The following is a 24,976-nucleotide window of genomic DNA, read 5'->3' as shown; positions in this document are numbered from 1 at the left end:
ATCAACAGGGGAGCAGAGATCAGCATGGGAGCAGAGATCCACCTGCAGCCTGCGGAAGACCCCACGCTGGAGCACATGGATGCCTGGAGGCTGTAGACGTGTGGGAAGCCCACGCTGGAGCTGGCTCCTGGCAGGACCCGTGGCTCTGTGCAGAGATGAGCCCACGCTGGAGCAGCTTTGCCACCGGCACTAGTGACCCTCTGGGGGACCCGCACTGGAGCAGCCTCTTCCTGAAGGACTGACTTGTACCCCATGGAAGGGATGCCTGGCGAGGCAGTTTGTGAGGAACCGCAGCCCACGAAAAGGATTCACGTTGTAGCAGTGAGTATGCAGTCTTTGTGGCAGACTGTTTCTACTGGAACAGGAAAGAAGGAAACAGTGTCAGAGAAAACAGGTGATGAACTGATCCTAACCCCCATCCCTGTTCCCTGGTGTTGGGGGGAGACAGGTAGGGAATCAGGAATAAAATTAAACCCAGGAGGAAGGAAGGGGTGCTGGGAAAGTGATTTAAGATTTGTGTTTGTTTCTTATTATCCTACTCTAGTTTGATTGTTAATTAATTAAACTAATTTTCCCCAACTCTGTTTTATCCATGACAGTAATCAGTGAATGAGTTCTCCTGTTCTTGTTCTCAACACATGAGGCTTTTTGTTATATTTTCTCTCTCCTGCCCCGATGAGAAAAGGAGATGACAAAGAGGTTGTGGTGGGCACCAGAAAACCTTTATAGCTGTAGCGTGGCATTAAAACTTAGTTGAATACTTTGTGTATAGCTATACTATAATTTATTTGTTTTTTAATAGATAACAGAGTATTCAATTTGTGTAGTTCTCGAGAAAGAGCACTAACATTGAAATAACCCCGGCGCTGTGGTTCTGGCACTCACGGTCACGCCGGCTCTCTGTCGGGCGGTGAGGCCGGGCCCTGCGGCCCGCACCCGCTCAGCCGCGGCTCCGCCCGCCGCCCTCTCCATCGCCCCAGGCTCCCGCCGCGGTGCGGGCGCTGCGGCCGCCGCCCGGCAGGGGGCGGTGCCGGCGGAGGCTGCGCGCTGAGGCCGAGCGGCGCTCGGTACCCGCGCGGGCGGCGGTGGGAGCCGGGCCCGGGGCCGCGGGGGACGGGCCGGGACGGGGGAGGCTCGGCGCGGCCATGGAGATCGGCACCGAGATCAGCCGCAAGATCCGGGTGAGACAGAAGCAGCCGGGTCGCTCCCTCCGCCCGCGGCAGCATGCCGGGCCCGCATGTGGAGGCAGGCCCAGCCGGCGGCTGAGGCACCGGGCTCCGGCCGGGCCTCCCCCCGTCACGGCTGCCGGCGGCGGGGTCCTTCGGCCTCCGGACTTCCCGGGTTGGGCGGGAGCAGGAAAGTCGTTTTTGTGGGAAGCGGAGTCGGGGTACCCCAGTCCCCCGACGGGCGGCTGCCAGGTGCTCCCTGTGTCCCGGGGCTGCCCGGGGGGCGCGTAGCTTGGCCGGGTGAGAGCCCTCGGTACCGGCAGGGCCTGTCAGCGGCTCCCACTCGGCAGTCACAGTGTGGAAATCCCGGCCGGTTTCTGTTGCCCTGCTGAGCTGGGAATTATCCTTGTATCAAACCATCTTGGATTAATTTTCTTTGCACCTTGTGAGTCCGGGTGGTCTCCGCTTAAAAAAAAGACAGGCGGGACTTGGAGGTTGAATGGTAGCGCCGGGAACTGGTCTATCGGAAATACGGTGCAGAGTGAGATTCCGTTACTCTGCTGTCAGCCCCTCGCTGTTAGAACGTTCCTGTCCTGAGCAGTAGAGAATAGGAAAAGTTTAGCATGTTAAACCAATGCGTTTAAACAGTAAATGAGAGAAACTTTGCTAAGCTTCCCATCTCTTGCCAATTAGAAATACTTTGTTGATCCATCCCTTAAATAATATTTCATTATTTTTTAGGGTGCTATAAAAGGAAAGTTACAGGAGCTGGGGGCTTATGTTGGTAAGTTTTGCCATGTGTTCAGCAGTCTTCTCTAGATAATGTTTATTATGTAGGAAAAGAAACCAGCTTAGCTAATGGAACTTACTATTACCTGTGTTAAAGCCTTAAGCATGAGAAGAATTACCTGAAGTGCTGGACTAGTAAGAAAGAAAGAGGCATGCATCACAAAATATTAGTCTAAGCATAAGAGGAAACAGTATGTGAACATCAGTATATGAAGAACTAAAAGAAAATAACTAAGAGTTCAGTCTAATAGTCTTCCCCTTTAGAAATGGTGGCAGGGGATTTGAAAGAAAAACAAACCATGATGTGAATATCTAAGGAAATTGCTTTGAAGCATTAGGAGAAACACTATATAGAACAAGAGCCTTGGAAATACAGCAGCAGTTAGCTGTGACCACTCTGAGATGGAATCAGTCTTTCTTAGACATATTTTTATCAGCTCTTGAATTCAGGGTGAGGCATCTGTTGAAATAAGAAGAGAGGACAAAGATGAGTGAGTGTCTTAGGAAATTAAAAGGCCCTGTCATTTGTGGGCCAACATTATGTGGGACAAACCTTTAAAGTGAAAGAGCTTTGTTGAGCTAATGATGATGAAATACATGTATCTGAATCTTAGAGGCAGGGGGAGATTTTATTTTGGTTTGTGACAGGAGGGGTGAGCCGTGTAAACATCTGTGGTCTTTTGTTTGCTTTTTGCTTTTTCTGAATCCGTGAAGAACTGGATATTGCATTTCAGAGCAGCCCTTCTCTGCAGCAATAGAAGTTGGTAACTTAACACAGCATTCTGTTGGAAACAAAATACCTCAATCCTGAAACTGCATTGTTGTTGTCTGTGATGTTTCTTGGATTTCAGGTGAAGAAAAGGACTTAAGAGCATAATTTAGAGATTCTGTGAGTTGCAGGGCCAAGTTCAAAGATTGTTTGAGCCCAAATTCATCTTCTTTCCTGTTTCAAGGGAGGCATTGTATTTATGGAAAAATGTATTGGCTCCATAGAAGGGAGTTGCATATGAACTGACGTTCTGAAATCAGTTGGTGCCTAGGAACCGCGTTTAGAACTTTTTAATTGTAAAATCATCTTTTTCACCATCTCAAAGCTTGTTTTTTTAAGTAACTCATTTTTTGTTGTTTGGTTGGGTTTTTTTTTACCATCATTCCAGGTTTCAATTTCTCAGTTCTTGATTCTTTGCTTTCTCCCATATATCTGAAATAAATCTCTAATACTGAGATGCTGGTAGGATACTAGATATATCAAAGAATACTTTGATTCCAGCTATGACTATTCTTTCTTTGTTTGCCTTCTGTCTCTTGTATTCAGAGGACAGGTTTCCTGTATTCCCAGGATCAGCAGACAATGTCTGCAATTTCTTCTCCGTCAGCTTCTGAACTTCTTGAAATAATTTTGTATTCTTTATTGCTAAACAGTATATAACAGGCCTTGGCCTTTGTTTTCTTTTTAAACCACTGTTTCCAAATTTCTGTGATTTTTCAGATTTCTTTTCTTGACTAGAGTATTTTGAACAACTTTTAAAGTAATCTTTTTCAAAAACTCTCCATTTCTTCTTTCAGGTAACTAGTAAAAAGTTGGTTCTCCCTCGTTCTAGCCTCTGCAAAAGAACCATGCTTTTGTTTCTTTCTTTCTATCTACTAATTCTTTTCTCTTGAAAAGTCTTTTACAAGAAGATATTTTGAAACTTACTTGTTGTGTAAAGCTTACAAAGGAAATATTCATATATTTTAAGCAAGATGAAGTCAGTTAATTATTCATCAGCTAGGAAATTTTTCAAAAGGCTGTAGTTCCACATGCAGTTTAAGTTGGCATAAGCCAACACAGTTATTAAGAAAGTTCCTTCCTTCTTCTATCATGCTGTTACATGTAATTGTGCTAACTTATGTTTTTATCTGTACTTAAAATATCATCTTTACTTTATCATGTGTTGAACCACCTGAAGAGTTTATCATGTTTAAAAGTAGCTTGGCCGATAAATAAAATTCATTCTAAGGTCCTAGGTCTGAACATCCGTCAGTCTTGTGCAACAACTTGTAGTTTACAGTGAAAAAGAAACCCAAACACAAAGCAGTAACAACAAAAATCTGAAACAAACAAAAAGCCACCAAAAAGACGTGAGGGTTTAAGCTCTGAATGGGTTATGTTTGGACAACTGAGTAGTGGTAGTGCAGGTACAATGTGTGAATGGTATTTTTGTATTCTAGGGGAGAGATAAATTATTTGCAGTACATAGATATAGAAGAAAGGCAATTCCTTTCATTTGGATTTTGGTTTCTATTTTTCATTTTTTAGGTCTTTTTAGTCCTGTGTACTTAGCACTAGTGCTGTGTCTTAGTTTGGTTAAATAAGCACAGCTGTATTAGTGCCTTGATTCAGATTCATAATTTGAGGTATTTCCCAGCTGTTTACACTTACTGTTGTTATGTTCATATCATGCCCTGGAGTGGAATTGGAGAGCATGAGATGTTTGATTAAACTAAATTGAAGTCAGTGCTCAAGAAGCACAACTAATGCCTTTGAGCAACAATTGTGGCAGTCAGTCCTTAGCAGAGGCCAGAGCTAGGCCAAAGCAAAATGGCAAACACCAAACTCCCCAAACCCTTAATGTGGTACTGTTGGGCTCGAAGCACCTTCCTATGCATTCTGAGGAGTGGGAGTGCCTTGTGTGCAAGGGAGTGGGTTTCTCACTGTGAATGAAATTGCATGCATTACAGAATAGAAATTCAGTCTTGAGGTTACTGGGATTTGCTTTATTTTTGTAGGTAGGAAATCTGGAATTTAATACAGTTTTGATTTGTTTAATGCACTTGTTTAATGCATTTGTTTAATTTGTTTAATATCAGAAATGGATATTTGTTTAGTTTTTGTAACTAAAGGAAATTTGACAATGATAAGGTGCTGTATTTGGCAATATTTGAGGTGATGAATATTGTAGGTGTTTGCTAGTATTCAAGAAAAAGGATATAGGCAGCAGAGTGGCTTTCTTTTATTTTGCCCTTCTTTCTGTTCTGTTTACTCAGTTTTTAAATACACTGATCTTCAGCTTATGCTCTTGTGAAGTTGATGATCTTTTATTCCTTGCTTGTAAATGAGACTTGTATTGAACCTCAGATGAAATGGAAGTCTTGTTAATTTGCTTACCTAATCTTCTGCCTGAACAGTCTATATAGTAAGACAGACAAAACAATTGGTTACTTATTTAAAGATGTTTGCTATGTCTTCCATGATTTATTATACTTCAAAACTAAGTATTTCTCTTTCTATTAGATGAAGAGCTCCCTGATTATATTATGGTTATGGTGGCCAATAAGAAGAGTCAAGAGCAGATGACAGAAGACCTTTCCCTTTTCCTTGGAAACAATACTGTCAGGTTTACTGTCTGGTATGTTTGCAAGCTACTTGTCGCACTTCTTATCAGTAGTGCAGGACTGTTTTCTATAAGTGACACCTGACATTTAAAAAACTTATTTATCTTCCCATTGTGTAATTTGCATATAATAAAAACTTCTACTTTGCATGTCTAATAAGTACATTAGTTTTAGTCTGTCAGCAGTTAGGCTTTTGAGGTGATAGATGGCAAAGGACTGGAGGACGTATTTGTTTATAAACCAATTAGATTTGTAAATAGAGTGCTAAGATAAGTGGGGGCTGTATGTTGACTTAAAATTATTCCTGCAAAAGCCCCTGTGAGCAGGAGAGCATTGTTCACTGCAGTTAGATGTGAAGGACCAATCTGTTTGCTTTTATGCTGACAGTGCTTCAGGTTGCTGTGCATGGGAATTACTATATCAGGGCAGATGAGCAGTGGATCTAATTCTGTGTACTGTCTTTGACAAGGCTTAGCACCAAATGCTTAGGTATTCCCACCTCTCAGGCTATTTATTTATTACCACCACCCAACTCCAAAAATCAAAAGTAGAACCTCAGAAATACTGTGAACAGGACAAGTTAGCAACACTTCAACTCTACTGTCAGCTCCTGACAATGAAGATTCATTTATTCCATGCTGCATGACAAATTTAGCCATTATATTTCTCATGTATTTTCTAATACTGAATTTGTTTTAGAGTAGAAACCTGTAAGTAAATCAGACATTTGAATCTAGAGATTTTATTGCTTTCAGAGTTGTGTATTTTTTCAAGTTAATCTTATTTCTGAATCTCCTACCTAATAGAGCTTTAAGGAACATTATTTTGTTTTGTATAGATGAGAAAAATACTACAATTTTTTTTCTTTTTCCGTTTGCTTTCTTTGACAATTTCATACTGACAGTTTACATTCACTTCCAATATTTCTTCTATGTAATTACTTCCTAGGAGCTTTTCTGTTATTGAATAGCAGAGAGAAACATTTTAGAAGTTGGCTGTGTTATGAAATCATAAACACTGACAAAAAATGAAAAATAGTTCCAACTATTACAATTCACTGTATTAGCTATTTAAACTGATGTATTTCCGGGTGATAGCGTAACTTGTGTAGATACAGTTTGATTTTACTTACACAGGTGTCATTTTTCTCTTGGCATTTTCAAAAATATAATAAAGGAGTAAAATTAAGCACGGACCTCTGTTTTGAAAACTGCAGGCATTTATTTGCTGCCTCTTGTGGCCTGCCTAGGTGAAGCTTTTGGGTTTCAGTGTATCAGGAAATCACGCAGTTGTCTTTCTCACAGTAGTTTTAGGAATCAGACAAATCAGAGAAGTTTACAGGTGGATGAGGATGTAGCTCCTGTACTACAGTTTTGACTGAATCCTGATATACAGTAGGAAATAGTGTAGCAGAAAACACTTCCATGGCTTTGTAAATGAAACTAAAACTTTATTGAAAAAAAAATATGTAGAGAAGTCAAATTTCAGCAAAGAAATCAAGATAATTTTATATATTTATATTTTAAATGATGTGTTGACTATATGCACATATTATACCACCAGCTGGTTTTGACACCTGCTTAAATTTTAACCATAGTGACTGTTTTAACCCTAAGTCAGTATCCTCATATATATATATATATATATATATATATATATATATAATGATTATGCAAACTCAATGTTAAGAGTGTTCTATCAGGTACCAAAGTAGGTATTGGTTAAAAGAAGGATGGAAAAGAAGTCAAGATGAAACCTATGAATAAGCTGTAAGGGGACTGGTGGAAAAATGTTACATAGCATTGTAGTTGGGAGTTTTACTTCTTTACTTTGTCTTTACTTCTTCTAAAGACAACCCAAAATGTATATGTTCTTAAATGTTGATTAAATACAGTACTCAGCAAGATCTGCCTTACTTGGTTTGTCTCTCTGGCTGCTAATTTTGGGCCTCCTGGCAAAAGTTTTGCAGCAATTGTGACAAACCTGGCAATCTTGCTGGTTGGCCACCACTTCTTACTCTGAACCAAGCGTCAGATCAGTTATCCTGAGGTCAGTGTGAAAACTGATCTGCATCACCAGACTCAGCTGACAAGTGTTCTAGTGAAAGCTCACAACGAGAACAAGTATAAGCCTTCATTATACCACATGCAGTCTTTTCAATATGTTCTTGTCCCTTAGCTCATTTCTAATATTCAGCCTAAATTATGGACTTGCCCATTATCAGGTTTGAATTACAAGTAAGATATGAGTTTAAGGTTTTGAGTTTGGGGCTTTTTTTCTTTCTTCTCAGTGTAATATGTGTTTATTTTTGAGCAGCCTTATTGTATTAAAGTCATGTAATTTTCTGTGTTACTTCAGCTTAATGCCTTTTTCACAGGCAAAGGGCAAATTTGGTACTTTGCTGAGATATTTTTGCTCACTAGCACGTCTCAGAGAATATTGTTGGTATATACAAACCATCCTGGAAGAATCCTGAGAATCTTACATATTATGAGTTATAAACTGTTTGAGTACTTACAATTACATTTAACTCTACTGTGTAATTAAAGTTTCATATACAAAGTAGAAGTTTAGACTATGCTTTAGGCTTCTAACTTAGGTTTTTTGAATCAATCTTTTTGATACTTAACTCCATTGATTGTTGTGAAAGGTGGATAGTATTAGCTTTGATTATGTAAACCAACTGAATGCCAAAAGTAGATGATGTGATGAATACTCTGCCTGCATGTGCAAGATGTACTGGAGGCAAGGTACTTTAAGCCTCCCTTTTGAGGTCAAACATACTCTGGTTGATGGAAAGTGAAGTCTTAAGGGTGAAAGGGAGGTGGGTTTCTGAAAAATGATTAGTCTCTAGATAGATATCTCTATCTCTGTTAGTCTGAATGTAAGTTAAAGGTTTTTATCTCTCCTCTTTTTCTTTTGCTTCCTTCCCTGTCTGCTGTCTATTTCAGGCTCCATGGTGTTTTGGATAAGCTGCGATCTGTGACTACTGGTAAGTAAGAAAATTAAATTTTGAGTGAAGGGAGGCTTATTTTTTTCTGTGTAGTGTTATATGTCTGAGTTGCAAAAAAATCTTGGCTGTTTCATTAATTTTTTGTTTATTGGGTTTAATGTAAAAGTGAAAGGTACCTTTCTCCACAGAACCAACCAGCGTAAAATCTTCAGAATCTAATGTCTTTGAGAGCAACCTGCCTTCCAGCAAAAGCAGTTCATGTGTGAGTGATGAGAGGAGGTGTGAGGATATCTTGCCACCTCTTGCGGTGTCAAGCACTCGGACTGAAAGAAATGACTCCAGAGTGTCAACCAGCTCACAGGAGCAGAGGAACACTGCTTCCAGGTAAGGCTGCTGGCAACTTCCTAGAACACCTTCAGACATCAGTAGTTGTGTGAGTGTAGTAGTCATTCTAAAGAGTACAGACATTTGGAAAGATACAAGTACTTTTGAAGAGTAAATCATTCCTACAATTTGTTGTACAAAAAACATTAAATCAGAACTCAGTTCTTTAAGCAATATGGGCTTAGATTAATTAACCAAACTGAAAATATCAATGTGTTAAATTTTTATAAACAGTAATACCTTAATTATTCTTCCCTCCTGGCTTTGATTAAAAGACAGTTCTCATTTGCCTGGACTTGTGGATAACAGTTGTTGATTTCTTTTTTTATCAGGCAGTCTTGTGAAGATGGTTCTGCATCCCGCTTAACATCTACTGTCAAGCCTTTGAGGGAATTGTCACCTTCTGAAGCTGTAATTGACATTAAACCTGAACCAGATGATCTAATTGATGAAGACCTAAACTTCGTGCAGGAGAATCCTTTGTCACGGAAGAAACCTATTGTGACTGTAACTTACGGTTCCTCTCGTCCCTCTGCCGAGATCTACCGGCCACCAGCGGTCAGGAATACAGAGGGCAACGTTCACGTGCCCAGATTGTCACAGCAAGGCAGCTTGCAGGGGAGCCGCCAGTTAGACACACAAGGCTGCAGGTCTTTGGAAACAGGCCAGCTGTGCAATCCAGAAGCATTTGGCAGCTTAGCAGAAGGTCACAGACCCACCTCCAAACTCTGTGCTGATAAAGTGGCCAGTGAGGTTGGTACAACCTTAACTATTGCAAAAGTTTATTCTTGTTAGGAACCTAAGTTGCTATGTACACTTCAGTAAAATCTTGACCTCAGAGAAATCAAAAGACTTACGTCACTGGTACCAGTAGGTTTGGATTTCATCCTTTGAGTCCACTGGTGAAAACAGATTGCATAATTTGACATCATTATCTGAGAGCTTGCTGCATCTCAGATTTAATTACCATGTACATTTTCATGTCATATTGACTTGGACTAACAGCTTTGCACATTACTGAGCTGCATATGATGAATAAAAAAATTGTAATTCTGATCTTAAGATCACTGAACCAGTATGATTTTCCCTAAGAGCTATGTATACCCCCAGCTTTACACAGTCCTGTAAATCAGGATTTTTTTGCATGCTGTTTATTAGCCCAGATACATTGATGATGAGGATTATTATTACTATTCTATTTAGAGCCACGTGAGTTAGGAATTCTTTGGGATGGATGCTGGACAAGGACAAACTAAAAGATGATTGCTGCCCTAAGTGCTTTGGAGGCCAAGCTAAGCAGAGTGGTAGTCCTAGCTGATAGACTAACCATATGAATGAAGAGCTCTTTTTTGAGAGGAATGAAAATAGTTATGGCTGCTAATGTTGTAATGAAGCAAGTATTTTACATACCTTGTATTGCAAGTGCATCTATGTTTATTGCTGCTCATAAAATTCTCTCTCTTGGCCACTACTTAATTCTGTGTAAAGAGTAATGAATTTTACTTGGAAATTTAAAATGCTCTACAATGATACATGCTGGTGTCTTAGTTTTAGAGAATGGAGAAGTGCAAATGAGAATATAGTGATTTATTTAATGTACATAACTTGCTGATGAATGTCAGGAACATCTCTCCTTGGAAATGTTCAAAAAAGGTCTTGTGATACTTTTCTTCTGTTACTGTTTCATGAATAATGTCCAGAAGAGACAGCAAGGACCTTGCACTATTTAAACTGGACCATCCTGACTGTGTGTAACAATTAGCATCCTTTGAAATATGTAATTTCCTTGCTAGAAATGAATTCTTACACCTATCTGAAATTAGAGTTGATACAGAGGAAGAAAGTAATTTATACTTATTTCACTTTTCTCTCTGACTTTCAACATACTCATCTTGAAGAATACTATTCTGTAGGTGTTGGATAATTTTTCTGTACTTGAGAGTTTTTTTCTTCTTTTTTTTTTTTTTCCCTTAGTGTTGTTTACAGTTACATTTCCAGTGAGCTGTTTCAGTGTAAATGTGTCTGATTTCCATATTATCCAGAGCAGTCCCTTGCCCAACTGGAATGGAAGTTCTCCATCTCCTGACTCCAGGTGGAATTGCAGTGCTTTCTCTGCTGGCTCATTGATACGGGGTTTTGCTAAATGAGCTGTTTTGCCTGCTCTGTATGTTGTAGGAGGAAAGCTCCAGGAAGAGACGGCTGCCTGTTGTAAGCTCGGTAGTCAAAGTGAAAAAGTTCTGTAATGATGGAGAAGATGAAGAGGAAGAGGAAGACTATGGATTGCGAACAGGAAGCATCTCCAGCAGTGTGTCTGTACCTGCAAAGCCAGAAAGAAGGTACTGAAGATCTCAGTGGTTCTGAGTTTTCAAGAATTAATATAATGAACGAAAACTTTGGAAGTGGGGAAAATCAATTTGCACTTTCAAAAATTTAGTAAACCATTTTAATATTTTTTGTACTATCTCACAACTCCGTGGATGAGATGCCTGTTTATGCAACCCTTTTGCCTTTGATTTTGTAACCTCTTTTCATTATTGCATGTAAGATGCAATGGAGTGTGAATTTTTGCATTATTTGGGCGAAGCTTACTAGCAAAAGAACATTAACTTTGACATGTTTCAGACCAGGTATTTATTCTAGTAAAATAATTTTTCAGTAATTTGATTTATTTTCAGAAATTGTTTTCAAACCAGTTAACACTTGTCCTTTAAGGTGATTTCAACTTTTCAAACAGTCTTCAGAGGTTTTTCCTTTTTTTCCCCACTCCCTACTTCTGTCTAAGTGTCAGGCATTAGTCAAAATACATATCTTTTATATTTGTTTTTTAACAATAGAGTAAGAACATATAAACTAGAGAAGAGATGGTTCTAGTGCTAGCTTGTATAAGATTTATTTTAAGCTAATACACTGTATTTAATTTGTCTTCAGTACCACAGTACATTGGTCTGATTTAAGCTTCCTTATTGTTGATGTTAAAGACAATCAGAAAGCCTTTTTTTACAAATAATGTTTTTGATAGAGTGAGTCTAACTATGCAGCTGGTTAGTGTTTCTCAGAATGGCTGCATAATTATTGGTGCCAGCACAAACATAGCAAGATATAAGTGGTGGGCAGAGGTGGGAAGAAATTAATGGCAGAGAATGCCTTTCATATGTAGCATGGTTTTACAGAAGCTTGAGAGGTGAAATCACACATCTGGACCTCTGTTTTTTAGAGCATTTTGTGGATCTCCAACCACTGAGAGAATAGATTAACTGAAAACTGTTTTGGATAAGATAATTGTAGATGATGATTTCTGTTAATATTATTCCTGTGTTAACCTGTTGAAACAACTGTCTTTAACACGGATACAATTGCTGTGCAATCCAAGTACAATTATTATTATTTTTATTTCCTTTAGACCTTCATTGCCGCCTTCAAAACAAGCCAATAAGAATTTAATACTGAAAGCAATCTCTGAAGCACAGGAATCAGTTACAAAAACAACCAATTATTCTGCTGGTAATTAGCACTGATTATTCTTGTGTTAATCTGTAATATTTCCACATTCTGTTGTGTAAATCCAAGCTAAAGAAAGTGCTTAGAGATAAGACAGAATGCTAAATAGCAAGTCAGTTATACATGAGGGATTTACCGTGTCCTGTTTCATTACATTGATGTTCAGTGATGATTTAAGAAAACATAAAAGAGGGAGAGAAGTGGTATTTAAAACATATTAATCAAGATAGTAAGTCCGTGAAGTGTATAGATACAAAATGGAAGTGCCCAAAGTATTCTATAGTCAACAGTTGCCAAGGGGAAATGAATCAGAATAAGCCAGGTGGTGGTTTGAACTATTTACTTGATCTCTTTTCCCCTTCTTCACATTCCTTCTTCCTTCTGAGAGGGGAGGAGAAAAAAGCCAAACAGCAAAAAAATGAAAATGCACTGGATATAGATACTAGATGTGCAAAATAATGAGGAACAAAGTGACTGATTTATATCAGGGTATGTTGATAAGTATCCTTTAACAGCAAGGCTGCAGTTCCAGTTCAGTGATTTTAGTTGCAGTTGACACAGCAGTTGAGCAATTGTCTGTGTGTAGGCATTCAGTTCTCCTAGCTAGGAGAGACTTCTGAAGAAGGACGAATCCAGCTATTGTCTCTTGCTTTCATTTCACTGGGTGTTGATAAATCTACATGTTGTTAGCAGGACACATTGCACTTTGCCAGGGAAGGAACATTTGCTAAACTATTTAAACCATGACTTCTATACCATCTGAAGTCTCTTGCCTGCTCTCTCTCAAATTCTTCAAACTGTATGGCAGGAAATGATACATAGCTAGAAAAGTCTAAATTAATTAAAACTGCCGTTCTTTTTAATAGTGGTGATCCTGTAGTTTGACTTAACCAATATGAGAATATTTCAGTGAAGAGACCAGAAGGCACCACTTTGTTGTTTAATATGGAGGTGATTTGTGAATTTTTTCTGAAATATCATGCAGATTTTTTCACTTCAGAAATAATATTTTACATATTTTTTGAAGTATTTTGAATGGAATATGGAAGTAAGCTAATTTAAAACATATAAAACAGTAAAACAAAACAGTAAATTCATAAATAATTAATCCAGTACTTGAGTGGTACCTATTAGTTGTTTGTGTCAGAAGTTGAATGCTAATCTGATACTTAGCTGAGGGAAGAGTTTAGCTTCTCGCAATCAGCTCTGGCAGTCTTAGCAGAAGCCAAGTAAAGAAGTCAACCTGTTGTCCTGCTACCCCCAAATTCCAAGCCACAGCTATCTGTACAGAGGTTTAGAACTATCTGAAAGGAGGTTGTGGTTCTGTCAGGGTCGATCTCTTCCCAAATAGCAAGTGGTAGGACTAGGGGAAGTGGCCTCAGGTGGTCCTGGTGGAGGTTAAGACTGCATATTAGGAAAAAGTTCTTCATGGAAGGGGTGGTCAGGCATTGGAGCAGGCTGTCCAGAGAAGTGGTGGAGTCACCATCCCTGAAGGTATTTAAAAGAGGTGTAGATGTGGCACTTAGTGACATGGTTTGGTGGTGGTGGACTAGGTTACAGTTGGACTTGGTGATCCTGAGGGTCTTTTCAAACCTAAGTGATTCTATGATTCTGCTGCCATTAAATTTTGTATTCTATTTGCAAGGACTTCAGCAAAGGATAAGCTAGCATCATATGAAGAGCCATATTGATGATCCATGATTATTTATATGAAAGATGGAATGAAAAGTGATTTCAAAACTATCAGAAAGTACCACATAAATTGTATGTAGAAGTGGATTAATGAGTACTTTGCTGTTGTCACTCTAATCCTTCTCATGCTGTTTTGTCTTACAAGTAGGTGTTCTGAGATGCCACTCAGGGTGCTCTGTGCACATGCACAAATATACTTGAACACTAAGAATTTTACAGGTAGCTAATGATTTTTGTGGAGACAGACGCTTGAGATTTTTTTTTTTGTGTGTGTCTAAGAATTTGTGAGAGTTATTTTAGCGCAATATATCTATCTAACAGTACTATTGTTTGATTGGGTACTATGTAAATGATTTGCCATTGTTTCTCTATTTAAAGTTCCACAGAAACAGACTGTTCCAGTTGCACCAAGAACTCGAATTAGCCCAGAAGAATCACAGTTAGAAGTCATTCATGTGCAAAGCAGACTGCCTGTTCTGAGTTCTCAACTTCAAGTAGAAGAGTCAAAGGAGCAGACAGTTGAAGAAATTCAAGGTCATCTGATAATATTCTTTAAGAATTTATACTAGGGGATATCATTTTACAAACTGAGCAGAGAAAAGGAAAGGAATGCTTTTAAATTTTAAGTCTGCATCAGAAGCTGCATGCAGTACTGCCCTGAAGACCATGCAGCTTTCTAAAGCGTGGCTGTCAGATAGATACATGTATCCAAACACACACTCAGACAGCCTCAGAGGAATTAATCAGTAAGCAAAGAATGCTACAGCGTTGTGACGTGTCACTGAAGAATAATTTTGCAGAAGCGCTTACATTTGGAAAAGCTTCTCTTTTCCCCATCCTTTGCATGTTTTCCTTAGTATCTTGTAGGAGTAATTCTGTCACAAAGCTTAAGTGAGAGTGAAGATACTCTACAGTTTTTAGAACACTTTTCCAGTGTATGAAGTATTAAAAGATTCTTTCAACACATGTTTTCCACACTAACGATTCTAGTGTTTTATTTTTCAGTTTAAATATAAGAATACTTTATTTGCTCTTACAGGAAAGCTGATACCAGGCTAACTGTGTCAGCTTTGGTTTTTACTTCTGTTTTGAATCTCCTAAAGGGCATAATATTTAAAGGCAGTCAAAGTACTTTTTCAGCATGGTTTTCTTATAGAGGATGGGGAATAGTCACAAGGAATCATAGAAGTCACATAGAAGTAAGGCAGGAGAAAAAATATTTCTATAACAAGTACTTAGTTTATACTTGCTAAGTGTTTAGACATTTGGATTATGAATAAAATTTGGTTTTGAGTAAGATTTTTGTTACATCATCCTATGGTCATTGTAAAGGAATGGTGAACATTCATTATTTAAATAAGATTTTTACAGTTGCTTATTCCTAATATAGATATATTTGGAATCTTTCTGCCACCCTGAAGTAGTTGAAATTGTATCTGTAAAGTATGTGAGAAAAAGCTTTATCAGCCTTTGAATTAATGCACATAAAATAATTATGCTAAATATTTTCACTCTTTTGCCATTGAAGTGGAAATGATAGCTTGCTTAGGAAATCTACAGAAAGCAAAAATAATTTTTAACCATATCTCAAATGTAGAACAGTGATGCTCTGATTTACTTAAGCTCTTTTAAGAAGACTGTAAAGTAGTCCCTTGTTAGTTGCTTTCCTCTGTGTGTGTTCTCTGAATGGCCAACTCCTCTACAAATGAGGAGAAACTTGGCCTTCATCAGTTGCTGTGCCCACAGACCTCATTTGTGCTGAGCAACGATTATGGGAACGAGTAGTGTCTTACAGTACTTTGATATTACCATGTTACTGTTCCTGAAACAATGAGAAAAGGGGTCATAATAATGAGAATGGCTTTTAAAAGTGTTTAAAGTGTGAATGTTGATTTTTTTTTTTATTGGAAATATTAGAGAGTGTGCCTCAGTTCTCTAATCTATAGTTTCATGTTGACATCCTGTAAAATATGCTTCTTATTGCTGTTTTTTTTAGGAATTGAACAAAAGGAGCTCTCTTGTCGGCTTCAGATTGATCCTATGATTGAAGATGCCTTGCAAGTGACTCAGGGTTAAGTCTTGTGATCTTTTATTTTCAAATCTAATATTACTGGCCAGTGAATGTTAAGACACTCCTTTTCAATTAATTATACTGATTTCTACAATTATCTAGTTCTACATCTCTAAGGAATGAACACATTACATTAGTATTGTGTTCAGAGGATGAGAGATTTGGAGGGGGAGGGGGGTTGCACCCCCTTCAATACTGTTTCAACATAGCCATTCCACTTATAAAATTTCCTAATCTGACCTAATATGGCTTATGGCTTCTGTTGATCCACCTCTGTGGAATTAACAGAGAAGTAAAAACATTTACTGGAAACTACTAGGAAGAAATTAAAACAAAGTAAGATTGGCTTATTGACCACATAAATTGATACTAGAAATATGCTATAAGTTAAGAGCACAACTACCACCTTATTTTACACTTTTCTATGTAATTTTTCTCCCAATGCAGATTACTGTGACCCAGAGTCTCTGGTCCACTCAGATACTCGGTCCTTTATCCTGAAGAAGCCCAAGTTATCAGAGGAAATGGCGACACAGAATCAGCAATTGGGAAAGAAGGGTACAGAGGCAGTGCGAGTTCACTCAGGACGTCTGATACAGACACGGTGAAAAGCTACTTCATTTAGGCAGTTGCTAGTCAAATTGCTTGTTTGTGGTTTAGATGGAGCCATTTGGTCAGACTTGTGCTTTGTCAGTTCAGGAGGTGTGAAATCATGCAAAATGGACTGACTTTAAATAGCAAAAGAAACAAAGCAGGGGCAAGAAGCCTCACAGAAATCCTTCTCAATGGAAAATAATCCTAGGATCAACTGTAGCTTGAGCATGTCTTTGATTTGCAAGAAAGAAGAAGAAGGAACTGAAAAATACTGCTCTTCTGTTCTGACTTCTGAAATCTTAGTCAAGTAATCATTTTGCTTAAATTGCCTTTAGTTTTATGCCTGTTCCACCCTTGGATTACTTTCTTAAGAAACATCTTTTAACACAGTATTGAGTGTGGTGAATCCTGGACAATGATTTAAGGCTCCTTACTGGAGAGTTTGACCAGGAGGAGCTTAAAATTCATGTCAGCTTCAAACGAAGTTCCAAGTAACAAATAGTCCTACCTGTTACAAGTTAAAACCACTCTAAACAGCGTGATGAACTTCATCACGTGGGCTGCTGTGCTTGAGACACTGCTGGTGTTTCTGTGAGTGGCTTTCAACAGCCGGTGTTAATTGAAAACAAAACCCAACACTGAGCAAACAAACCCAGAAGGATAACCTGGCAATATCACAGTTGAAAGCTCTGACTGTGCTATAGGAGAGAGGTAAATTTTTGCGTGTGAATAGGTCAATTTCTGACTGCTTCAGTCTGAAAGTTCTAGCTCGTGATGTTTTTCATGTTCTGGTTTTTGTCCTCTTAAAGGCATTCTACAATGTAGTTGCTTTTAGCCTCACTTCATAGGGAAGCAAAGTTTATCCCATTGCTGTTTGTCTAGGATGAGAGCTCCACAGTTCTCCAAATACTTAGACTCACTTGTCATTCAGGAAATCCCTCAGGTGAAATGAATGGGATGGTGAAAGGCTGGAGAAATGTATGTGTTCCCTGTTTTAATGCTCCTTCTTATCCATGCTGACTACTGTCAGATACAGGACACTAGGCTATTAGTGTCTGACCTTTTACTCAGGCTGAGTGTCAAAGTTCTTGGTATCAGTATTTCAATTCTCTCATCCTAGTTATAAAAACTTTTACACCACTGTTTCATAATGTGCTTTTCAGTAATTTTGAGGAGACACATGTTTGGAAGGTTTGCAATTCCAAGAATGGTATTTGCCCTCCTTTTCTGCCTCAAAACTGCAAATTCCACAGGATTGACTGTTTGTAAATGAGTTTTTGGATCTGTCTGTTGAGCAGAATGCAACAAACTGAACTTGTACCTGAGAGCTGTAGTTCTTATTAGTGCCTCAGAGAGACTAGAATCTAACTGTTAAATGGAGTGCATTACCAGTAATTACTAAAAGAAGGTCTGTTACTGTTTGACTCCCCATTGATAAGCTTGTACTACTTTCACTCACTACCACAGCTCACATTTACTCAAACTTCTTGAGTCAGAAAATGTAAATTTACTACATTTCTTTGTTTCATAGAGATCAGCTTGCACAGCCAGAGAAACCTGCTAGTCCCAAGTTCATTGTGACACTGGATGGTGTGCCCAGTCCACCAGGATACCTCTCTGATCAGGAAGAGGAAGATATGTGTCTAATGGAAGGACTAAAGCCAGTTACCCAGCACTTGTGTGCTGGCAAAGGATTGAAAGGTCTTCGAGCACAGCAGATGCAAATTGTAACCAGGCAGCTGGAGAACTGTGACGGTAATTATGCTGACCAACAGGATCTAACCTTGGTGTGCTGCTTGATCATGGCTACACCTCCTGGATCTATCATTCTTAAGAAACCAAAGTGGTGGTGGTGTTTATTCTCCAAATTAGAACATTCTTTAGGCAAATCTGGGAGTTCAGTGGGACCGTCTCTTCAGAAGCCTTTGTCTTGGTATTCTAGAACAATATGGCACATGGTAGTTCTCCACACATCTCAGTATTGGTAAAATTTGGTTGGGTTTTTTTCAGGTTTTTTTTTGTTTTGTTTTGTATTGGTTTTTGTGGGTTGTTGGGTTTTTTTTTTCTTTTTTTTTTGTTGGTTTTTTTTTTGTTGGTTGGTTTTTTTTTGTTTTTTGCAAATGTAGTTTGTCTTCATTGCCAGAAATCTGCCCTTCTGGTTGACCTGTTACAATTTGTCCCTGTGCTAATGGACCTGAGATGTTACAGTTAACACACTGACATGCCTTGAACTTTTAAAAATATGTCAGATGGTATTAATGTTTCTGTCGAGGGTTGTGACACCAGAAGGAGTCTGTTAGTGTAAGGTGTTGGTACAGTCCAGTGGCTAGTACCTGAAAGTAGAACTTAACAGTGTGTGATTTTACATGAAGGTTTCTGTATTCTCTTTCTATATTTCTTTTGAATAACATGGGAAATTGCTTTCTGAACCACATGTTGGAATTGTTTAGAATGCTGACATGGTGGTGAAAAACACAGAGTTTACTGTTTTGTCATAAACCTGTTGAATACATGCCTGAGGACTCTGCTTGGATTAATGTTTTTTACTTAGATTTCTTAAGAAAATAAGGATCTTTATTTTCTGTATAGCAGTGTATCCAAATTTCTGAACTGAATTAAGAATACTATTTGATGCTTTACTGAAAACCCTTAATTTGCATGGATCCAGCTGTAAATGTGTAATGCAGTTATGAGAGCACCACAGCAAAAGATCTTTTAAGTCCATGTCCTTTCAGTTCCCTGGCTGCAGAAGTACTGCACATACCTGGCAGTCTTAAAGGTTAAGGGAATGTTGTGTTGTATCCATGCACTTTACTAGCACAGAGAAACAGTTGTTAGAGTAGTTCCTTGCAAATCCATGCTTTGCCATGTGTAGCCTCAGACTCCTCACCCAAGCTGTTTGGCAGAGGAGTGTTGCCAGTACAGTCCTAGCTCTGTTAAGGATTCCTATGAAGTAGCAGGGATGGGCCTGAAGCTCACACACAATCAGATCCATGTGGAAGTGATCTGTACGAGCCAGTGTGGTCCTACAACAGGATGGCATTGTTTGGCTTTGGTGGGTTGCAAGGAGAAGGCATAAATGAGGCTAAGGATGGAATGAAGCTGGAACAATTTGTGTCATTAGTAGGATCAGAGAGGGAAGTCTAGGCAGTGCTGGAAAACTTTGAAAAGCCAAAGGTTTAGGCAGTTTTGGGAAAATAAGACAACAGCAATATATGTACAATTGTCTGGATTTGGAAACTAAGGTTTTATAAGAAATGTTAAATAGGAGGAAGTCAAAGTCCCATGTTCCCAAAAGGGTAGTGAAGGTATGGAATGTTTCAGCTTAGAATTGCTTAAAATACTTTTTGGATTAGAGTCTGAGTTCAGGTAGCTGAAGTGTCTGAACAAATTACATACAAGTGGTTCTTTTTCAGTATATGCCCCCATAATAATAAATCTGATTATCATAAAAATTGATTTTTAACCTTCATCTCTTGAAATAATTTTCTAGAGCAAAAAATGTCTTGGAGAAAGGAGACATGGCTGTAATTAACTCATGACTCAGCAGAACAGTTATAACTCAGGATCAGTTGGAGTCATTGTCTTGTCTCTCCAAGTCTTTATATCAATTCAGATTGAAAAAGAAAACTGATTTATTTTGCTTGTAAACAGTGCAAATTTGATCTTTTATGATCAAGCTGCCAAAAGGCAGCTGTCAGTTCAGTATTATGACTTTCCACTTTATGGTTTTGGAAATTTTCTTCAGAAAATATGATGTACATAAACTTTAACTGTCATGATTTTTTTGATTAAAAGAGAATAGAAGTACAGTGAATTTTGATTATGCTGGATTGTTTACACCAAGTTGCATATAGAATCATAAAGGTCCCAGCTTGGGGTTGTTTTTTTTCTTCTTTCTTACCATCCAGTCGAAATGGAAGACTTAAGTATGCTACAAAAACAGGAGAAGGTGCTGGAGCGCTGCAAGTACTGGCCTGCCTGTAAAAATGGAGATGAATGTGTGTACCATCACCCCACACTACCTTGCAAGTGAGTAGTACAGAGCTCATCCACTTGACATGCTATTTGGATTTTCATTTCAGTCCTGCAAACTTCTGCTCGGTGTCAGGAAATATTCCAAGGCAGCACAAAACTGTCAGGGCAGGATCAGAGCTAGATTATCACACTGTTATTCCTTCTGTTTTCCACCCCCTCCCAAGTGTCAGAACACAGGGATGGCTGCTGCACCCTTGCAGAAGAAAGCTTTAGAGTACAGGCTGATGTTCCTGAGCTGCTTGAAGATGCAGGAATTAGCATCTTTAAAAGATAGGCCCTCTTCTGCCAGCTGTTACAGTGCTTTTGAAGGTTAGGTTATTGTTACGAAGTAATGCAGTGATTATGGGTTTTAAATTTGAAAGAGGAGGTGAACTTTTGGACGTGCCCTGTGCCTTTGACTTGTCTTCCAATAAGCAGGAACAGTCCAGGAAAACTGTCTGTTTTGAGGTAACTCTTAGCAGATTGGGTAACTTCAGTTACTTGGACATCTGAATTATCTTACAAAATCTAGTGTAGCTAAATTCAAAATAAAACTCTTCAGAGAAAACTTAGGGAACACTGCACCCCTCTCTGGGGAAGGTCTGATTTCACATTGCCTTTGCCACTCTGTGCCGCACAGTAAGAGGGACACGCCATAGCTTGCACCAAGGAGTTTAGGACCAAACTGCCCTGTGAGTGAGGTGGTTCAGTTGTTCACTGCTTGGAGGGGGGGTCTGCAGGAAGGGCAGCTGAGTGCAGGTGTGTAGGTGCACAGCTCGTGCACTACACCGCGTGCCCCACTTGGGAGGGAACCAAGACATGCCCCAGCCCTGCTGCACCTCTGGCTTTCTGTCATACTCTGGCTTTCGTGTGCAACAGATGTTTGGGCATTTTGCTCCAAGTATGAGCTTTTGACTCAATTTCTTTTCCCTCAGAGCTTTTCCTAACTGCAAGTTTGCTGATAAATGTCTGTTCATCCATCCAAACTGTAAATACGATGCAAAGTGCACTAAGCCAGACTGTCCTTACACTCATGCCAGTCGACGAACCCCCCATCCATCTCCTAAACCAGGTGAGCACCTCTTGTTTTCTGAGCTTTAAATGAAAGTGCTAAAGGGACAACAGTATTTTTGGAAACAGAAACTGACAGTGATGAAAAAATATTTTTTTGCTTGAGTTGACTTAATTTTCTTACAACTCTTAATGCAAGATGAGGAATAATAATCCAGTGTTACTGCAAAAGTCCTCCAATGCTCTTACGCAAGAGTCCATATGAAGGCTGTGCAAGGCCAAAGTGGTGACTTGCACAAGTTGTCTGTTTCTCTGTCCCTTCTCTGAAGGGATTAGCCAGCACTGCAATTTTCCTCAGATTTTTTCTCTTAAATTGGACACATGTTGTACCAAGGGCTTGTGACACACACTGAAAACAGAGGCTCCTGCCTTTGAACATTTTTTTCTTTAACACCAGTGTAGGAGCGAAGTTGGTGTTGTGATGAGATGACTTGTGGGGTGAGGTTACTCGGTGAAGGCAGTAACTGTGTTTGATATGGGTTGGTGTTGCTGAGCCTTTGAACCATGCTGAGGTGCAGGGCCTTGACTGCATGATCTTTTGGAAGTAATTTAGCCCCTAGTGACAGTTCAGTGCAGTTTTGTTACCTTGCCAGACACCAAGTACAATGTGCTTGTCTCCCATATCATTTCCAGCAGCTCCTCTGTATTCCTGGAAAGTGCAATGTCTGCGCTTCTCAGTCCGGTCAGTTGAAATTCTAACAGGCTTGCTGCTGTCTAAATTTAACATTTGAGATTCTCAGCCTGCCAGAATCTCTGTGTAATTTGTTGGATGTTTTGCTTTGACCATGGTACTTCTGTCCTGAAATGCTGAAGAACCAAATTAAGTGATTACCTAATAGCCTTGTTTTACTCCAGGATCTACTAACTGCATTGGGAATTGCTGTCTGTATTTCTTGCTGAATTTTGGTATATTATAAAATGGAATTTCTAGCAGAAAGATTGATACATTTAAGGTTGTGCAGAGCTGTCTTAAAAAGGCAATTTTTTCTGATCCAGACTCACTTCCTGTTCTTTTTGTTTCTACTATTAGCATCCCTGCCCACACTATCCATACCTTCCAGTAGTCCACTGTGCAAGTTTTTTCCAGCTTGTAAGAAAATGGAGTGTCCATTTTACCACCCAAAAGTAAGATATATCTCCTATCTTCCTTCCTTTCTAGAAAAAGACTTGAAACATGCTACTTTGGAACAGGAAATGTTACTAAGATTTAACACTTTTTGCTTTTACTGTTCATATTTTAACTGTGCCTTATAAGCAGAATTCACAAAAGTAATGACTTAAGAAGTGTGGAAAATTATAATTTTAAGTAATCTTTCTACCAAATGCTGCTAGAGAGCTTCAAACGGGTCATATGTCTTTTCAAAATATACCCAGCCAGGATGCTGGGGGCAGGGGGGAGCCTTTTGGGAAGGAATATGTCTCAAGACTCTTTGACTCTTCTTTCAGATATGGTGCAACATACAAAAACTTAAAAGGTTGCCCACTTACCCTAAAATTTATTAATGTAATCTATATACTACAGGAGTCTATTACTTGGGTTCTTCTATAGAATTGTGTTCCTGGATCTAATGCCAGGAAGTGTAGTGCTTTTTCCATTCCTAATAATGCCAAAATACCCATGCTCAGATATTATTAGCCAGATACTCTGGCATTTCTTCTCCCTCAGGTAATGCTGTGTCATGCTCCCAACTTGTACAGAGAGATCAATTCAAGCTGAACTCTGTAAACTCTTGCAAGCAAAGGAATTTCCACCAGTCAGTGCAGTGGCAGTTTTGGAGTATGAAATTCATAGTTAGTACTTTTTAAAAAGGATTTTTTTGTTGTTGGGTTGAGCTGGTTGCACTGGTGGAGGCGGGTGCTGGCTCATTTGCAGGTGAGATGTGTCACACAGCAATAGCAGGGTCACAGTGCAGCTCAGCATGTTCAGGAGTTCAGGCAGCCAGCACTGAGCAGCCTCTTCTGAAATACTTTTGGTTTTAGCATTGTAGGTTTAATACACAGTGTACAAGACCAGACTGCACTTTCTACCATCCCACTGTTGCTGTACCTCCACGCCATGCCTTGAAATGGACTCGAACCCAAGCCAGGTGAGAAATACTCTAAACCTAACCAAGAAAAATAAAAGGTATCATGTGACATTACTAATGTAGTTTTATTTGCAGAAGTAATGTGTATGTGAGGAACAACAAAGATGTATGAAGGAAAATTCCCTTTATGGGCAGCTTTCTTTTAAAGACAAGTCTGTGCTGTTGTTTGGTAGTAGTTGTATAAAGATTAACTAATGTGATGAAAGCCTAATGTGATAAACAAGTGCCCTGCAGCTGAGATAGAGCAGTCATTGGAATCCTGACCTGGACAGGTGGTATTTTCTGAGTTGTATTTGAATAAAGCTGAAAATCCTTTTACCATTGTTTTATCTTGTGTCTAAGCTGTCTTTTCCACAATAGGTTCAACTGTTTTCTTTGAGTGTTTCTGGCAGAGCAGTTCCTTCCTGTCATCTGCCCATGATTTCATAAACCAGTAGCAGACTTCCCAAAGCTGCAGCTATGGGCCTGCCATAAGGCTCATGTGATTTAATGATCCAATCCCCCTGGAAAGGTTTTAACCATTACAGGGGTAGGGCAAAGCAGTTCTCAAATCATATTTACAGAGGGGTAGAATTGTTCCTTACGGAATTGGTTTTTTTCTTCCTCCTTAGTGAATGAATATGATACAACCTGGACTGAGCTTTGCCTCCTCTGGACAGTAGAGGACAGGAAGATCAACCACCAGGACACAGGATGCTAGGAAAGACTCATACATTTTGGACTTTGAATATACATTCTTTTCATAAAACTAGGTTGATTGCATACTTGAAATGTCTCTAATTTTCCAAGTTTGTAAGTTTGGACAATTTTACATTTTTTTTACACTGTAAGAAAAAAACATCTGTGCAAGAAAAGTTTTACTTTAAATTCCATTAAAAACCTTCAAAGCACATTTTGTGTTCTGTTTGGGTAATGTTCCTTGTTTAAGGGTTGTTGTGTTGAAGAAAAAAGTATGTCAGCAGAAGCACTGAGAAAGCTTAGTCCTGTGTTGGGATCATACGGGAACTGCTTTTTGTCCAAGTGTTTGGTACAGTGCCCTTGGCTGTGCTGCTGTCCCAGCACCCAGGGACTAAGCTCTCCACCCCAGCACATCTTTGTCTTTTGGGTTTGTTCCAGTGCAGTGGTTGCCACAGTCCTGCTTTCTAAAATGGGGACAAAAAGACAAGAGAAACAAACAGCTTCATAAGCCAGAACAATTAAAGAATTACTGATAATGTTCTCCACTTAAAAAGCCTATGAATTGCTACTTCTCTTGAAAATAGATACTCTAAGATGTTTC

General features: G+C 39.1%; 1 protein-coding gene across 2 annotated transcripts; it reads left to right on the top strand.

The window, feature by feature from the left end:
* Positions 1 to 1,063: 1,063 nt before the first annotated feature.
* ZC3H14 (zinc finger CCCH-type containing 14) lies at positions 1,064 to 24,589 on the top strand. 2 transcript variants are annotated; one of them, XM_053945397.1, is made up of 17 exons: positions 1,067 to 1,181; positions 1,908 to 1,950; positions 5,230 to 5,344; positions 8,282 to 8,322; positions 8,472 to 8,667; positions 9,000 to 9,420; positions 10,843 to 11,003; positions 12,068 to 12,168; positions 14,236 to 14,391; positions 15,854 to 15,928; positions 16,376 to 16,532; positions 18,054 to 18,277; positions 20,434 to 20,554; positions 21,475 to 21,611; positions 22,641 to 22,735; positions 23,591 to 23,697; positions 24,309 to 24,589. In XM_053945397.1, exons 1-17 carry the CDS (start codon positions 1,146 to 1,148, stop codon positions 24,313 to 24,315), a joined length of 2,193 nt encoding a protein of 730 aa, XP_053801372.1. In that variant the 5' UTR covers positions 1,067 to 1,145; the 3' UTR covers positions 24,316 to 24,589. The 2 variants fall into 2 exon arrangements, with proteins under 2 accessions (XP_053801371.1, XP_053801372.1); XM_053945396.1 differs by lacking the exons at positions 23,591 to 23,697; positions 24,309 to 24,589 and having other exon boundaries at positions 1,064 to 1,181; positions 22,641 to 23,560.
* Positions 24,590 to 24,976: the final 387 nt, after the last annotated feature.

The sequence above is a fragment of the Vidua chalybeata genome, chromosome 6 (genome assembly GCF_026979565.1).
Source record: "Vidua chalybeata isolate OUT-0048 chromosome 6, bVidCha1 merged haplotype, whole genome shotgun sequence".
In the NCBI taxonomy this organism is placed as follows: domain Eukaryota; kingdom Metazoa; phylum Chordata; class Aves; order Passeriformes; family Viduidae; genus Vidua; species Vidua chalybeata.
This window is presented reverse-complemented; position numbering and strand designations above follow the sequence as displayed.